This window comes from Podarcis filfolensis (assembly GCF_964270895.1).
Source record: "Podarcis filfolensis genome assembly, chromosome: 2".
Lineage (NCBI taxonomy): Eukaryota > Metazoa > Chordata > Lepidosauria > Squamata > Lacertidae > Podarcis > Podarcis filfolensis.
The window spans coordinates 53,080,883-53,098,981 of NC_139605.1; the positions used below are offsets into that span (position 1 = coordinate 53,080,883).

General features: G+C 43.2%; 2 protein-coding genes across 7 annotated transcripts in view; both read left to right on the forward strand.

Annotated features, from left to right (window-relative positions):
* The window catches only part of RASSF1 (Ras association domain family member 1), a 28,874-nt gene extending 24,720 nt beyond the window's left edge, over positions 1 to 4,154 (forward strand). For all 6 annotated transcript variants that reach the window (XM_083603516.1, XM_083603518.1, XM_083603521.1 and 3 more), the window contains 3 exons: positions 49 to 346; positions 1,122 to 1,237; positions 2,493 to 4,154. In XM_083603516.1, the coding sequence (XP_083459642.1) occupies positions 49 to 346; positions 1,122 to 1,237; positions 2,493 to 2,639 (561 nt within the window). In that variant the 3' untranslated portion in view covers positions 2,640 to 4,154. The remainder of the gene's footprint in view (positions 1 to 48; positions 347 to 1,121; positions 1,238 to 2,492) is intronic.
* Positions 4,155 to 7,113: 2,959 nt separating this feature from the next.
* On the forward strand, positions 7,114 to 17,575 carry TUSC2 (tumor suppressor 2, mitochondrial calcium regulator). Its single transcript, XM_083603600.1, has 3 exons — positions 7,114 to 7,446; positions 9,780 to 9,900; positions 14,248 to 17,575. Exons 1-3 carry the CDS (start codon positions 7,301 to 7,303, stop codon positions 14,311 to 14,313), a joined length of 333 nt encoding a protein of 110 aa, XP_083459726.1. The 5' UTR covers positions 7,114 to 7,300; the 3' UTR covers positions 14,314 to 17,575.
* The last annotated feature ends 524 nt before the right edge of the window (positions 17,576 to 18,099 follow it).

An 18,099-nucleotide genomic window follows, 5' to 3' on the forward strand; every position in this document is an offset into this window, starting at 1 on the left:
CAACCATGTGACCCTCATGCAATGCTTACTGTACTTCTGCTCCTACAGAACAAAGATGGTTCCTACACTGGTTTCATCAAGGTGCAATTAAAGCTGATACGGCCTGTCTCGGTACCTGCCAATAAGAAGGCGCCCTCTATCCAGGACACCAGAAAGTGCTCCTCACGCAGCCAGGCAGTAAAGCGGCGCACCTCATTCTACCTACCCAAGGACACAATCAAGCACCTGCATTTAATTTCTTGTACACGTGCCAGTGAGGTCATTGAAGCTCTGCTGAAGAAATTCATGGTAGTTGACAATCCCCGCAAGTTTGCCCTCTTTGAGAGAACAGAAAAGGATGACCAAGGTACCTGATCTCCCCCTTCCCAGTTTTTTGAGAAGCCAACATGTAACATATTGCAGACTTCTAAACAGCAGCTTGCCTAGTAACCTGCAGCAAATAAAAATTGGTTCCAGTTGGCCAGGAAAGGAAGGTTTTATCAGATGGGAAGAAGTTCATTTCTTTGCTTAGGTTGTTAGAGTGCAGTGAACAACTAACATAAGTGTTAATGAGCAAAGAGGCTAGTAAAATTTTGTGGGCCCTTAATTTTTGCACTTACTTGTGAAGCTGATTTATTAATACATTATCTGAAACCAAGTGATGTAATCTTAGCAATTAGTCCTAGAATAAGAAGAGGTTGAGAGAAAGCAGTCTGTAAATCATACAGAGCAAGTTTGTTCACTTTCTACTGAAGATTCTAAATATAGTTCTGACTTCATTTTTGAAGTTTCTGCTGATGTAGCAGAGAAGCTTTATATAAGACTGTATTCTCATTATTGTTAATTATAGGTCTGTATTAGAGTGTGTCTCATCATTTTATGTTGCTGCTGACTGAGGCAGGCTAGAAGGAAGAAAAGCTGAATCTTCCTTACATCCTCTTTTCCTGACCTGTTCCCTGCAGCACTGCTTACTAAAAGAAATGGAAATTGAAAACTAGTGGATTAACAGCACCCTCTGCTGGCAAAAAATAGACTGCATAAATTAAACAAGGGCCAGTCTGATCTGTCCAGGTGACTGTTATACAGAGTCAGGGTGATTGAGTTCTTCATTTAATCCCGCTTCTAATGTTCTTGTGTGTCAGTATATCTCCGCAAGCTTTCTGATGAGGAGCAGCCCCTGCGTCTCCGGCTACTAGCTGGCCCTAGTGAAAAAGCACTGAGCTTTGTCCTGAAGGAAAATGAAACTGGAGAAGTCAATGTGAGTATTTGTGTTTATGGTTTGTCTGAGGTTCCACATCAAGTTATGTGGAACTGACAAAGCCTATTACATTTCTAAAAATATATTGTTTAACATAATCAGTGAATACAAATTTGTACTCTGTCAGGAAGTTGTACCTTGAACATACATGGTGCACAGCTCTGTGGGTTTGCAAAAATTAGTAACAGCTGCCAGTGCTACGTTATTTTTCTTTTTAAAAAAATTGGGGTGTGTGGGGATGCAATATGTGCTATTTGTCATCTCTTAAAATATTTACATGTGTTCCAGTAAAAAAAAGCCCTTTTGAGTAAAGCTTTCATTCAAACATAGCATTTAAACTGAATTAAATTATTCTAGCCTTTTCCCCAATCAAATAGTTGAGTTTTATGGTTGGAAAAACTTGAAGTCAAACATGCTGAACTGGATGCCAATTAATGCTGGGGATCACAACATCTTTTGATTTAATGTATTTCAGAAAAAAACTACTGCTAATTTATAACTATGAACAAAAGCAGCAGCATACAGGCTATCTGTTCTTGTTTCATGTTGACACATGATACATTCTAATAGATGGGAGCTTGAGGGGTTTTTAAGTTAAGGGCTGAACCTTCATCAAAAAAAGAATATTCTCTAGAGCATGATTTAAAAATTCAAACATTGTGGCTTGATGACACTTTATTGCCCCATTGAAAATGACCCAAGGACTTAATTGTAGAACAAGGCTGACTATAGAGCAGAGCTCTTAAAGGTGATGTTCATGGTAGAAAAAATCTCACATAATGGAATTAATGTGGTAGAACATAGTTCTTGGTCTACTCATAGACGCTGTTGATTAATTAATTCCCTGGGTCTAGAGTGTATAACATGGGAGAATGAATTACAAAAGGATCTGTTCTACACTGTTCATAGGGATGTCTTAGCATTTGCAATAACAAATGCTCACTTTAGGTTAAAATCTTTACTGAAATCTTGAAAATGCTAGTTATCTGTGCAGTCCTGTTTCAGTATTGTTCTTGAATCTTGGAGCATTGTGAAATCCAGATATACCACCCTTATACACACTCTGGCTATTTTTCTGCCTTGTTCTACATGCATACATCATTGACCCCTTGCACCTCTTGCCACAAGTCTAGGTTCCCTCCTTAGCAGTAAAGCTGTGCTTCTATCTGGAGTACCACTGAGCTCATGACTGTAATACTAATACAAGTGCCATCAGCACTGTGGTCACTACTTGCTTTTTCACATTTTTCTGCAGTGGGATGCCTTTAGTATGCCTGAGCTACAGAACTTCCTGCGTATCTTGCAGCGTGAAGAGGAAGAGCATATTCGACAGATCCTGCAGAAATATTCCCATTGCCGCCAAAAGATGCAAGAGGCTCTGGCCACCCGCACACCAGGTTGACGAGGTGCTCCATCCCAGACCCAGCACTCCAGTAAATATAAGATGCCAGATGCAGAGAAGTGGTGAAGCCAAGAAGACTACGAGTGAAGCGATCCTGCGATTGTGTGGGTTGAATGTATCTCTGGAGGGGCGTAGGGTGGGAAAGGGACAACAGGGGTTTGTGAGCCCGTGACTGGTGCATGTGTGTGTGCTCTCCATGGAGTGAGTGGTTAATAGAGATGTTGCATGCATGATGCAATGGGATCAGTTGGGGAAGTAAGGAAGTGCCTGTGGGATGTGTTTGAAGATGAGAATTTGAGTAGCCTTGCTACAGCAGCTACTTTCAAAGTGCCAGGATGCTAATGCCACTTTTATACCTACAGTGTGTCCAAATGAGGTTTATGTGGGCTTGGTGTAAAGATCACTTGAGATTTAACATAAGCAAAATAAATCAAAGTGGCCTCAAATTCTGATGTATTCCCAAGAAGGGAGGTGGCCTTAGCAAGCACCTTCCTTCACAATACCATTTTTGTATTTCTATCAGAATCAAACTTTGAAGGTCCATGGATTGATCTGATATGTTCAATCATGCCTTTATTTGTCGAGATTGATACTGATTCATATAACAGTAAGACTGCTAGCAGAATGGAACTACCTGCCTATATAGACTTTGCTCAGACTATGGTCATACAAAACAATGACGAAAATGTCTGTTGACTCCCATCTCAGATGGATCTGAATGGGATTCAAGAGTAATTGAACCAGAATCAAAAAATGCCAAAGGAAACTCTGATTAGCAGAACCCAAAGAAAAGGTAGAGTTCCTGATTATTTTTCTGATACATAGGAAAGGACATGCAGACCAAAATGCACCATAATTGCAAAACAAATAGTATCTAGAAATGATATTTGGACTATGGTTGATTCCGCAGAAAAAAGGACTATAAAAAACAATATAATATAGAATAGTATGGTAAGAGCAGTGATCAAGGACCCCCAAATAACCCATGAAAGAAGGAACAGAGAGACACTTTTTATTGCCCAGACAGAATTTATTAGTCTCTAGTTATTAAAAATCTGAAAACCAGGGATGTAACATCATCAGGATTCAGGTTTCTCTTCTGCTGAAGGCAACCATAGCTTTGGCCACCTTCCTTTATATGTTGCAATCTCTCATAGACATGCATGAGAGGCATTGGTGTATGTCTTGAAAGGCAACCTTGACTTGGGCACGACCTGGCAGGAAATAAAACCTTCTCTGTGTAGTAGTAGAACTTCATTGGTGGAGGGGGTATTTGTACTGCAATAAGTGTTTTGTTCTTTTTAAAATCCGAAACACTCTGAAACACTCTCCAGACCAGGTATCCAAAGGAAAATGGACCTCCTAGTCTTGGCTGACCCTTCTGGAGAGTAGTTTTTCAAATCAGGACTGTCTTGTTATCTGTCTTGAGAATCCAATGGATTAAAAACCTTGGGGCCTCAAGTTATGAATGGCGCTGCTTGTATACAATTCAATAAAAGATTCAGGGGTGAGAAATGCGTGGTGTAATATGTGTTTGAGAACTACTACTATGTTGGGACAATAAGATCATTCCACAGTCGATAAACTAGAGAAGTATAAGTGGAAAATGCAGTTCTCCCATTAAGACTGTATTCCTGTTCTGTGCTCCTAACTCTGGCCCTTTGCCACCCACCTCTCAGATTTCAACAAGGACATCCAACAGTTGGTATGAAATCAAAATGTAGATATATGATAGATTAGGGTCAAATCAGCGTCCACCACAGCTTTGAATTACAGCATCCTAGGATGGTTTCAGTTTGGTGTAGATGCCAATGAGAGAATTCTAAAATGCAATCCTTATTTTTCAAAACATTTTCTGTTGCTGATTGCCCCTTCTGATACCCAAACTATATTTCAAAGCAAGAAGCAGTTTGTATTAAAAGGTAAAGGACCCCTGACAGTTAAGTCCAGTCGCGATCGACTCTTGGGGTTGCGGCGCTCATCTTGCTTTACTGGCCAAGGGAGCCAATGTTTGTCCACAGACAGTTTTTCCAGGTCATGTGGCCAGCATGAGTAAGCCGCTTCTGGTGAAACCAGAGCAACGCACAGAAATGCTCTTTACCTTCCTGCCGGAGGGATACCTATTTATCTACTTGCATTTTGACGTGCTTTCAAACTGCTAGGTTGACAGGAGCTGGGACCGAGCAACAGGAGCTCACCCCGTCGTGGGGATTCGAACCGCTGACCTTCTGATCGGCAAGCCCTAGGCTCAGTGGTTTAGACCACAGCACCACCCGCATCTCTAGTTTGTATTAAGGTGACTATTGGCTCTGGAATTGAAGCAGAATAGGTGACCCCTAAACAGTTGTTGAGCCCTCAAGACCCCACAGGACATCACATGAAGAAGATGTTGATGCAGTTCTGTAAATCCATGGATTTATTGGTTAATAAGCCTTTTATATCTCCCACAACTGCCTTGGTGCCTGCTTCCAATAATGTTGTCAGGTACATTGGGATCCACAAGCCATTTCATATTACTTATTTCATTTTGCAGATTTATAAACACTTCATAGCCAAAGGTACAATAAGATAAAAAATAAAAAGGCACATTCAAAAAAACAACAAAACTTTCTTTTTCATACCTTGCAGTTCAGGCCTAGGCAGGATAGTGTACTGTACTTAACAAATATCATCTGCAAAACAAAAATCCGATGTGGCCACTGGCTACCAAAGTGGTCTGCTGAAGGCACAGCAAGACTGCACATAAACCCCAGAATATCATAGAGACTCCCTAAGGACCAGAGACAGTGTCATCTGTACCTCAGTGGTGCAAAGTCCTCAGTCCTTGTCAAATTGTGGCCATACAGTTCCTCTGTACTTAATGGATTGCTCTTTGTCAAGCTTGCGGGTTGGGCGCCATCCTGCTGGCAAAATTATTTTTCAGTCCATTAACTTGTGAACTAGATTTTTATAGCCAAAGCATGGGTCCTTTTGCCCTTTTGCATGTGATTCTCACAAAACACTTCAATACGTCTCCATTTTCAACAACAGGAAAATGTATGCTGTAAAAGGACTTAAAAGAGTTACCCAGTTCAAGAACAATTCTGAACTGGATTTGTTTGTCCTTACTAGTGATGTCATAGCCAAATCAGGCTACATAGTGTCTTATGAACGTCATAGGAGCCTGCTGGATGAGGCCAATGGCCCATCTAGTCCAGCATCTTCTGACAGTGGCCAACCAGATCGCTGTGAGAAACCCACAAGCAGGATTTGTGCTCAAGAGTACTTCCCTGACTCCTGTGGTTTCCAGCAGCTGGTTGGTATTCAAAAGCATTACTGCTTCCAAAATGACATCCAGTTCATTATGTGGTTCCCATTTCAGGTTGGTGGTTCATATTATCAAGCTGACAACCCAGTGTAAGAAGGGGAGATGTAAAAGATGAAGGAAAAAATGCCGGTGAATAGGAATTTTTGCATAACTTCGGGTACGAGGGATACATTTTGCCTCTGAAATATAGTGGTACCTCGGGTTACATACGATTCAGGTTACAGACTCCGCTAACCCAGAAATATTACCTCAGGTTAAGAACTTTGCTTCAGGATGAGAACAGAAATCATGCAGCAGCAGCACGGCAGTAGCGGGAGGCCCCATTAGCTAAAGTGGTGCTTAAGGTTAAGAACAGTTTCAGGTTAAGAACAGACCAGAACAAATTAAGTTCTTAACCCAAGGTATCACTGTATACTTTTGGCCTGAAGATCAAAAGAGGTGGATTTTCAGTGCAGCCCTAATAACTGAGGAGAGAGAGAGAGAGGAAGACCGCTGATAATTTTGTTTACGTCTCAGCCTTAAATATATTTTCATGGATGCAGTTTATATTGTTCTGGAAATAGAAATTGGCTTGGATATGCAATTGCTATGAACTTTTAAGTCATTTTTTGCTTCACCTTTCCCCAAACGCTGCATCACACTGCACCTGTTCATTAACATGTTTGTTGGGAATACGTCCCGTTGACTTGAGGTAGGTTTTTCAGCATTGCAGCATAAAAACATATATAAAAATGTAACAGAAATTGGAAGTGTACCAGTGAGGCCATTGAAGCTACAAATAAGTAGGACTGCAAATTTGGGTATTTCTTTGTTAAAATAATTTAATATAGGTAATCTGAATTTCTTGAATGACAGTTTATTTTTACCAGAAAGGTAATTTGTTTGGAAACCAGTTCACATACTGACCTCGCTACTTGCATCAGTCTGCTTGTAGCAGCATTTGCATTAATGGAGGCCAGTCATCCTATTGCCACTTGCTTAGAGGTGTGTCGGAAGTGTAGTTTTTGAGCGCTGGATTCTGATGAAAGTATAATAGCTGTCGGTGTCAATCGTCCTATTGAGAACATGGATCCTGCTTCCCCCACCCACTCTCGCCTATACAGGCAGCCCGCTCTCACCTCCACAGGGGAGCGGAAGTTGCGTCACGCCGCAGCCCCGCTACAGAGCGGCGCTTTCGACCTTCTTTTGGAAGCGGACTTCCGGAGGCGACGGACCTGGAAGTTGCGTAGCCGGGAGAGGGGCGGAGCTTTCCGGTGCGGGGAAGGTGCCGTTGCCAGCAGCCTCCCCGGAGGCACCGGCAGGCTCCTCTCCCTCCCTCCGCTCCCCTTTCCCGGCCATGCGGCCGCTCTGAGCCATGGGCGCCAGCGGCTCCAAGTCCCGGGGCCTCTGGCCCTTCGGCTCGGGCGGGCCGGGCGGCTCCGAGGGGCCGGGCGGAGACCAGGCTCTGGCCCGGGCGCGGGGACTCTGCTCGGCCACCCCCTTCGTCTTCACCCGCCGCGGGTAAGAGCAAAGCCGACTGCTGCTGCCGCCGAGGGAGCCGCGGGAAAGCGAGCGAGGGAGGCCGCCCTGACCTGCCCGTAGACCTTGCAGAGGCGGCGGCGGGGCTCCATCTCAACCCTCCCCGGTGCTCGTCCGCTTTCCTAACCCCTAACCCCTGACCCCGGTGCGACGCAGGGACTGGCCAGGCTGGTTCCTTCTCCTTGCGTCCGCCCCATCCGAGTCTCTGCCTCATCCAGTGGACGGAGATGCGGCGCTGACCTTATGCCAGAGGAAGCAGGCTTTTCTTTCCCGCGGGAGAGGCTCCGCCTGGCGCTTCTGGGGCCGCTTTCTGAAGCCTCCCTTGCGCCCATGGGTCCCTGACATGTGCCGCTTGCAGCTCCCCCCACCCGCAGCGGTGCCCGGAGTCTTCCTCCTCGCTCTCCCCCTTGCAGAAAGCCTCGTGGGCGCATGTTGCAAGTTCGGTAGTTAAAGGGCTCTGCCGGCCTTCTGCTGGTCTCTCTAGGGTTGTGGTGCCCGAAGAGTTTGCCGGGCAAAGGGCGAGATTTTGTTTTCTGCGCGCCATCATGGTGCAAAGAGGTTTCGTGGAGGTAGGGGCAATGTTCAGCTACTGAATATTGGCTTCCAGGTAGTACCTCCTTGTGCATGCCTCCTGGATTTAGATAAGAACGTCTAACGCTCTGTTTTCCTTGTTGCCTGACATTTGGGTATAGTGGTTTATAGTACCTCTTTGCTCCAAAGCTCAGCTGATACTGTTTTTATGTAGATGTTGAATTGCGACCTGAAGTATTTGGCAACAACAGACCATTCTGTAAAACCACCTAGGTGTTTTTTGAGAAATTGAGAAAGTTTTTTGGACCAGTTTGTGGGGATAAGCCTAGATTTATTCCGAGCTTGTAAAGTCACTAGCATAGCAAGAAATGTGACAAGCGCATTCTAGTGGCTGGGAAATAGTGCCTCCATTAGGTCCTTTTGCACTGTTGTTCCCTTGCCAGCTCTTAAATTAGTAAATTTTCAGCTGTGCCAGAATGCCTGCCTTCTTCCAAAGTAATGACTGGCATCTGTATTTCCATTCTAGCTAGGCAACTGGCCAGATGTTGAATCAAATGCCTTTGTTGGCAGACTGGCTGCAAAATTTCTATATCACGGAAACAAAGGTGTCATTTTTCATTTTGAGTTGCACATTTTTGCTATTTTCTATTTTCTCATTCCTCCCCCCCCCCCCCCAATGTATCCTGAGAATTCCTGTGGATTTTCGTACAGTCTGCTATGAATGTGGCAATACAGCAAAGAAATGAAAAAGTTACTGAATTCTGAACACTGCTTTGCTGAAGCAGTTGAGTATGTTAGTGAGGAATGTTCAAATTTAGACTTGACAGAATTCCAGTTTCATAAGCTTTGGGCAGTTGTTTAAAAGTGGCAGAAATACCGTTTTAAACATTCTGTTGTTGGTCAGGAGCTGTTGGCATTTATGTAGCAGGAGTGATTATCCAATCCTGTCAGCATCTTAGCTCCAATAAATATGTTAAGAAATCAATTATGATTAATTATGAATAATTCTAGTTAAATGCCCATTCTGCTTAAGTGCAACCATGACACTTTTCTACGCTTTGGTTTCACCACGCTATAAACTTGTTTTAAATCAAATGCTCTCTCCCTGAGGAGAATCTGACATCTTGTCACTTCAATAGTTCCACCAAGTGTTTTTCTTTTTACTCTTGGCAAAAATTAGTCAGGTTTGTAAGGTAGTCTTCAATATGTGTCTGCACATACTTTGAAATGTTACTGTCTTAGAGCATCTGTTTTGCATACAGAAGGACCCAGAGTCAATTCATAAGATCTCCAAGTAGGGCTGGGAAAGATCTCTACCAGAAGCCTTGGAAAGTTGATGCCCGTCATTGTAGATAATATTGAGCTAGATGATCCGACTTGATAGAACACAGCTTTTTATGTTATTACTGGGATGGAATATGATCTCAAGAATCGCCATCTGTTTGATGGGACAACATTTACTATGAGTTTTGTGGAAAAGTTAATTTGTTCTGTGTAAACTATTAGTGCAAGGGTGGGTGACCTGTGGTAATACTGGTTGGGAGAGTAGGTTGATTAGTAGTAGTATGGTTTCTGCTCATTTTAGGCAACCGCCGTGCAGAATTTCCCCTGCCAGTTAATCTTCTCCTTACTGTAGTGCAAGGGATGAGGAGCTAGCAAATGGGAGGCAGCAACAGCTGCCAGCTAGCTGGCTTGCTACTAGCTCTTAGTCGCAGATTTGAAAAGCAGCTGCTTTTGCTTCTTCTGTCTGAAGCTTTTTCTAAATGTTTTTCATTTCTTCGCAGCTCTATGTATTACGATGAGGATGGTGACCTTGCCCATGAGTTTTATGAGGAGACAATAGTCACCAAAAATGGGAGAAAGCGTGCCAAGCTGAAAAGAATCCACAAGAACCTGATACCTCAGGTAACACAATCAGAAGTAAAAGGGAGGTGTTGCAAAGTGGTTTCAAGCTAACACTTGAGGATACTGAGCAACAAGAGAGTCTCTGAGTTTATACCAAGGGTAGCTAACCTGCTGTCTTCCAGCTATTTCTGGATTCCCATCAACCCCAGCCAGTGTAACCACTGGTCAGGCATGATGGGAGCCGTAGAAATCTGGAGGCCCACACGTTGGTCATTCCCATGTGATTCCTTTGAATTTTCATAGAAGTGGTTTTCTACATTGCCAGCTTTATAGTACAGTAGTACCTTGGGTTACAGACGCTTCAGGTTACAGACTCCGCTAACCCAGAAATAGTACCTTGGGTTAAGAACTTTGCTTCAGGATGAGAACAGAAATCGTGCTCTGGCAGCGCGGCAGCAGCAGGAGGCCCCATTAGCTAAAGTGGTGCTTCAGGTTAAGAACAGTTTCAGGTTAAGAACGGACCTCCAGAATGAATTAAGTTCTTAGCCCGAGGTACCACTGCATTAGTCTACAGCAGGGGTGGAGTGGGGGGGGGGGCTTTAGGCCCTCCAGATGTTGGACTCCAACTCCCATCAGCCCCTGCCAGTGTGGCCAATGCCAGCTTTATAGTACAGTAGTACCTCGGGTTACAGGCGCTGCAGGTTACAGACTCCGCTAACCCAGAAATAGTACCTCGGGTTAAGAACTTTGCTTCAAAATGAGAACAGAAATTGCACAGCGGCAGCGGGAGGCCCCATTAGCTAAAGTGGTACCTCAGGTTAAGAATAGTTTCAGGTTGAGAACGGACCTCCAGAATTAATTAAGTTCTTAACCCAAGGTACCACTGTATTGTCTTCTGAAATACTGGATTTGATTGTTTGTGGGGACACCAGTACCAGCCTTCATCGTGTCCAGCAACAATGGTTGTGTCTGTATTGGCCATCTTGAAATCACTACAGATGCAGTTCTAGGAGTCTTTGTCAACCTTCCCTGGGATTTTTTTTTTAATGGTGACAAAACAACCTAATTTTAAAATGCTTGTTCAAGTTCCTGTATGCAGCAACTGTCACATTCTTGAAAGAACATCAGCCACTTTGAATTTCTGTCTTTTGAGCTAGTGATAAAAGACCCAGATGCCTCATTTCTGGAACTGGATTGTAGTAAATATGAGCACTTTCATAACATTCTATATTGGGTTATTGAGGATTTCGTAATGAATGATGGGAACATAATAAATATTTCATTATTGTTTGAAATGATTTTATCCTGCTGTTTTGCAACCTCATGTCAGCTTAGATCAAATACATTAGTCATATTGAACCAAAGTAATTTAAGACAAAGCAATCCGAGTTTTTAATAATAAGATTACATATCATGGCATAAATTAGCAGGCATATGATTTGCAACGTAGGTGAAATTTGTACCTTGTCGGGATTTAGGAAAGAGCAGCTCCATGCTTCCTTAGGGAAGCAGTTCCACAACCTTGGGGCACTAATTTTTAGGATGAATTACTGTACATCCACACCTGTGTAGGTGGCCCAAATAGATATTAATAGTGCTGTTAGGTACGAATGTTGTTCTTGTAAGATCCCTTCATAGTAGTAAACACCCATGGCCTAGATCCATGGAACTGTGCACTGTGGTCCCAAGAGTTTGAATTTGTGTTTCAAATGGCTTGAGGGAGTATCTGCTGTTGGAAGAGGAAAAATCAAACATTTCATTGGGTATGTCTAAAGTAGCTCATTGAGTCTCAGCCCCTGCTGAAATCATGGGTAGAGTTTGCCCGATCAGTTTACAGTGAGAATGAGAGGAGGCTAAAAAGGCAAGCCTTACTGAACATGAACTGATGTGTTGGGAGGCTTGTGGAACTGCTTCTGGTTAAAATCAGTGCAAAATACTGGTGACTATAGCTGTGTAAATGAGCAGAGGAGAAAATAACAGCTACTAGTGGATAAGAAAGCTGCAGTTGTAATGGACAGTGTTTTGCATCAACAACAAAAATTCAGATTCTTGGGAGTCACAAGGTTCCCTATCATTATAGAGAAGGCAAGGCAGCGCTGCCTCAAATTTTAGTCAGAAAGTAATATGGCTTGTGATGACTTGGTAAAATTGTAGATGACACTGGTTGGTATATGGTAGAATTTCATGCTGGAAACATGATGTGTAAAGTTCTGTTGGTTCTGGGCTCACTTGAATGAAACTCTTAATGATGATCCAGCACTTGAGAAGAGAAGGATAAAGAAGGCTTGTTCTTCTGTTGTCTGTCCTGTATGTGGACACTGCTTCCTTGGAGGTTTTTAAGCAGAAATTGGATGGTCATCTGTCTTGGATGCTTTAGTTGAGATTCCTGCATTGCGGGGGGTTGGACTAGATGACCCTCGGGGTCCCTTCCAACTCTTCAGTTCTATGATTCTGTGCCTATCTCAAGAGCTTCTGACACCTTTTGTTGAGCACTACAATCCCGAAGATAAGGAAAAAGGTAACTTGTTTGTAAAGCAGTAAGTGTAAAATCTTCACTGTAGATGTACCTAAGTATGGGAAGTGTGGAGGGTCAGTTATGGCTGTCATAACCTGGGTTTGATTTTGCCTTGACAAAAGGTTACTCTTCTATCCATCCTGATTGTGGACCTATTGAGCAGCTTGATTCTGTCTTGTAGCTAGCACACCAGGGAATGCATATAGTTCAATTGAAAATACAAGTCTGGTTATCTGGTGCTATTTATAGCCATTAACTATAAAAACCTTCCTGTGGCTACTGTTTCTATAAGCATCTTGGGGGGGGGTGTTCTTTGCTAATGCTTTTATATTATGGACTTCTAGAGGCTTCCATAACATCTTGCATTTGCCATTTTTCAAGTAAAAGTAGTGATGAAATATTTTCACTTCAGCGCTGTGGCTCTCAATATTGCTTGTGGCGCATAATTCTCTTGAGAAGTGCTGGACCAAGTTTGTCAAATACCACTAATGCATGACCAGTTAGTTTTATGAGGCAGTACTTGGAGGTAGCATACCTTCCAATCAATTTATTGTTGGAAGAATCTGAATGCAGCCAGCGTGTCCTAGATTACCACATCTTGACTTAATAAACTGAGATATGAACAAGCGTTTGCATGTTTGCACAAATCTGCTTTGTTCCTCCTTCATGCAAGGAGGCAAACAAGCCAGCAGGCCATTGTTAAACATAGCTTCCTGTTAAATGTCCAAACTGGGAAGTGTTGATTAATGGTTTCCAGTGAAGCCAACTTTAAACCTTCATCTCCTGACCTATCTGTAAGCTATGGTTTACTGCAGCTTCTTGGCTTGTTTGTCTGCTTGTGCATATAGAGGGACAAGGCAGATATATGAAGCTTGTTAGCATCTCCATTTGTTAATCCAAGATGTGATTATCCAAGTTTTTTCACTTGGCCAAATTCATATAAACTCACTTATTAGCCTTGCTTTAATCAGATGAGTTTACTTTCTAGTCCATTGGAAGCTTGGCGACTTTCTCCATTCCATTAGCATTCAGCAAGAATAGAAAACATCTGAATTACTTAAGGCCAAAGTAGATGGCAGCATGAAAGATGATTGGTGGCAGGTTAAGTTGAGTAAATGCCATGATTCTGAGAAGGGGGGATTATTAAAAAAAATCTCCCCTGAATGCTTTTCTGTTCAAATCTCTCCTCTTCCCCCCCTCCCCAGCTGCTATTTAACCTACAGGACAAAACCTATATAGGGACCTAATAACTTTGCAGTGGAAAGGAGGTTCCATTGGAAAATGGCATGGTGGGCAAGAGTTGAACATAAATACCTAATAAAGCAAAACAAAAACAAAAACATTAACTTCCTTCTCACAAACACATTTAAAAGGCCATAGAATGTTTAATTGGCCAAAGGCCTGCTTAAAGAGAAATGTTTTTGCCTGGCGACTGAAGATATGTATTGAAGGTGCCAGGCGAACCTTCCCAGGGAGAGCATTCCAAAAATGGGGAGCCACTGCAGAAAAGGCTGCATTCTCACGTTGCTGCCCTCTGAGCCCCTTGTGGAGGGAGCACACAAAGAAAACCTCAGGTGATGATTGCAGGGTCCAGGTCAGTTCATATGGAGGGAGACGGTCCTTGAGGTATTGAAGTAACTGGCCGTACATTTCCAGCTCATGCAGTTTTCTGATCCTTTATCTCAATTTGTTCCTGTCTAGTTTCTAGGTAGAGTTCATACCCATGACCTAACACAAATAGCCCAGTTGCTTTGGTATGGCTTTTGGGCCAGAAGTCATTAAGCAAGGAACTGTATTAACTCGACTGGCACCATGTCCCTTTATTCCACATCATTTTTAGCCTGATTTCCAAGTGGCATTATCTCATCCTTGTTGCATCTTTCTCTTTACAGGGCATAGTGAAACTGGAGCACCCTCGGATACATGTGGACTTCCCTGTTATCATCTGTGAGGTCTGAGCCATGGAGGGCAGTGTGAACTGTCAGTGTGTGCTATCAAGGCACCTTACCTGCCCAGTTTTACTGTACCTCACGTAAACCAAGCTAGGCAGCCACGTCTCCCTTCAGAGTGATGGATCAAGAGCACAGACGCATGGTTAGCTTTGAAGCTTGTCTGCTAGGATGAGGCGGCAACGGCTACGGCACTGACGGCATCATGGGATCGTATAATCAGGAATAGCATTGGCTAGGGATGTGTGTTGGTAGGACCTGTGTCACGTGAGATGTTTGGCCTTGTTTAGTGACCTGCTCAAAAAAAATCCCCCTTGCTGAATTGAGTAAAATCCCTTTATCAGCCTTAGGTGGCAACAGATTCCAAGTGTCTTGAGACCACGGAGAACCGACCTGCACCTTTTTCTGACCAGGTGGCCTGCTTTCTGAGTTCCCTATCAGTATTCTTTAAATGCTGACAACGAAGTTTCTGTTTATATGCTGTATATGAGAGTAAAGGTGAGCAGTAAGCGGCTTGTGCTTCTCCACCCCTTTCCTCAACGCAACATAACTGAATAATCTAATGCTGTACTGTACTTGGAGGGGTGGAGGATGATAACAGAGCTGTACCTAACAGAGTTGTCTAAGGCAGGGTTCCCTATTGAAACAGACTGATGTGCAAGCCTTGCTCCCCCTCTCTCTAATATCTTCCTAGTGAGTTGCACTATTTCCTTTGCAGGCAGTGTCTTTTTCAACTTCACTGCTTGGAAAATTCCACTGACTTCTTCCTATGCTGTGGCACATCAGTAGAGGCTGTTGGCAGCAGCAGCAGCAGCAGCATCTGAGCTTGCAGTTTTCCTGTGGAGCCTTACCAAACAGGCCACCTCTTAGAAGGCGTTTGTCGACAGGTTCTGGTTTCATTCCAAAGTAGACTTCCTTCTTGTGAATCTGCATCTTGTGACTGGGTTGTATTCAACTGGCTTTTACATGGGAGTATTCCTATTAAAATTAATAGACCATGCTGAATTGGTCATGGTAATTAATTTCAGTGGGTTTACTCTGAGTAAAAAGTGGAGAGTGCAAGGCAGATTCTTACTACTGACATTTCTTTCTCTCTCTCTCTCTCTCTCTCTCTCTCTCTCTCTCTCTCTCTCTCTCATTAAAACAGAAATAGGTAACACTGTCCTTTTAATCCTTAGGTTTTGCTGTTGGCACTAAAGCAACTTATGTTGCTTTGATCAAAATGTTTACCAACCTGATTGTATGCTTCCCCTGCCCCTTTCCTCCAAAGCAAAACAAAACAAAACAATAATGTACTGTGATCTTCCTTTGACAGTCTCCTTGACTCTTTGGATTGGGCCAGGTATTGCCTGATACGGGAGAATGCAGCACACTGTAAAGGAAGGCTACGTGTGTTGGGAGGGCTCTACCCTTTCCCCCAATGTATGAATGTGAAATGTTTGGTTTGTAGGGCCACTTCCCAAACTTGACTTGAAGTGGTACACCTGCCTCTCCTTCCCAAGTTTTTGCTTCTAAGATTTAGAGCTACCTGCTGCTGAAAACTGAACAGGCAAAATCCTGTCAGAGGCACTCTTTATCTTTTGAAGACTGTTTCATATGCAATGCCTGCCTGCCTGCCTGCCTTTTCTGCCAACTCTCAGAATTTATATAAAGCTTTAAAACCGAACTGTGGGCGAGTTAGCTGTAAGAGTTGGTTCATTGCACAGCATATTTTCCTTCCCGGAGCATGTCATTGCCTTTCTGAGCACTTCAGGCATTTGCTACCTCAATGTTTAGTTTAAATTTGCTGGTGCAAAGCTGTGCCTGCCAGCAGCATCAATAAGTTTGTGTCATCTCTTCACCTACATGGGAATCCTTTTTAAGCACTACGAACCAGGTTAGAAGCAGGGTGGAGTTTAAGTGGCAATGTTGACTGAGCTCTCTATTCAGTGACTGTCACATTTGCCTCGCTGTCACCCTTTCAACTGTATGTTGAGGGTTGTATGTTGGGATTGTTCCTTAGTGCACGGTGGCTTCCTGAGTTGCAGCTTCTCTTCCATGCAGAACTTGTGTATTACTATACAGGTGTAGAACTATACAGTTAACCATAAAAGGGTAAGAGCATAAACTATTGGCATTGGCCCCGTGTCATATTTCCATCCTCCATCTTCATGTGTCACTTACCTTTCGGTTGAATCTCGTTTGGGTAATGATGGGAAGCTGGCATCTTTATCCTTCATTGGGGATGGGAGTGTCCACTACCAAAACAAGAGCATCCCGGGGGTGGAGGTGTGTTTGCAACACTCACTGGAAAGCAAAGCTCTGTCTCTGCATTATTGTGCTTAACGAGTTGCAGGCTGAAATCAGTGGGAGGAGACTTCCTTATTCTTGAACAGTATAGTTGACAACAGATATCAAGCCTGCCGTTTAGAAGTTTTGCCCCACAGCTAGTTCAGGAAGAAGCACTTTGCTGTATGTGAGGGTTGTTGCATCTTCACACTAGAGAGTTTTCTCTGTTACATGGGACTTGATAGTCATGAGAGATACTGGGAGTGAAAGGCTCGGTGGTGACACTGTTTGCAATTTCCTAAAATACCCAATTTATGTTATTTCATTAGCTGTCTTGGTTTTGAGCAAGCAAATACCCTGTGGTCAGAAAAGAACTGTGCAATGTTGGCTTTCATTTCCCCCACCACTTCTAGTGCTTATATCCATCCTGCTGGGGACCTCCCTTCTACTGGAACCTAAATGGAGCCCGTCCCCAGAGAAAGCTTCCTTTCTGCCTAGCTTGAAATTTCTCCTAAGATGTAGCAGACTCCCTGGAGCTACCGGCAGCTGCTTTCAATCCATTTCTCTAAAAGGCTGGCTTGCCCACTGAGACTGTAGCTGTGCAGTTAAGACTTCCTGGATTTTATAATCCTACCGATCCTGTCCCTCTCATTGTGCTTTCTGGCAGCCCCATTTCTCTTGAGAGTGGCAGCTGTTGTCAGGCTCGGGGAAGACGGCTTTATACAGGATGCTGATAATGTGAAAGTTGGTGTAAATAAAATATATATATTATCACTATTGTTGGAACAAGCAAAAAGTTCTATTTCCTTTTTTATTACTCTTCTGTGCATATGTGGTTGTGTAGAAGACCCGAACCCACTAGCACTACACTTCCTGCTCCTATAGCATACGGATAGGAACCCTGAAGGCAAATGTGTAAAATATTTATGGTTTGTTTCTCTGCCTTGAAGTGCATTTGTTGAATTTTGTTAAATTTCAATAAAATTATTTGTAAGTCCCAGAACTTTATTTTCTGTTTCTGATTGTCAATTGGTAGCGGATCATCACCCACTAAAATGAAGGGACTGGTAGGCCCTGTTGATTCTAAATGAAAGTAAATATCTTCTGTCTTTGTGCTGCTCTGCTAAGCAAGCTACCTTAAGGCACCCTGCTAATCTTGCCTAATGCTTGACCTTATTTTTCTGAAAACCAGCATTCTTAAATGGTTAGGTTTGTGGCTTGTGGCCTAAATGTATTTCAGACTATGAACTGATTTTTCTAACATTGCCTCTTGACTGTTTTGGAGGTTAAGTTCAAGCCATTGAGTTATGCTTAGAACTCAGTTTGTAAATATAGCAGCCAGCTGTAGCTTAGTCCTCCTACAGCGTCTCTGCAAATTTAAGCTTATCTCCTTATCAAGCTTTACACAACTGTGCTGCCATTGCATAAGGCTGCAAAGCCAAGTGCAGCTGCTTCTACTCTTATTCCAAATACAAATGTCCACCTACAGTCATTCCATTTGGAGTACTGATGGACAAATTTCTGGTG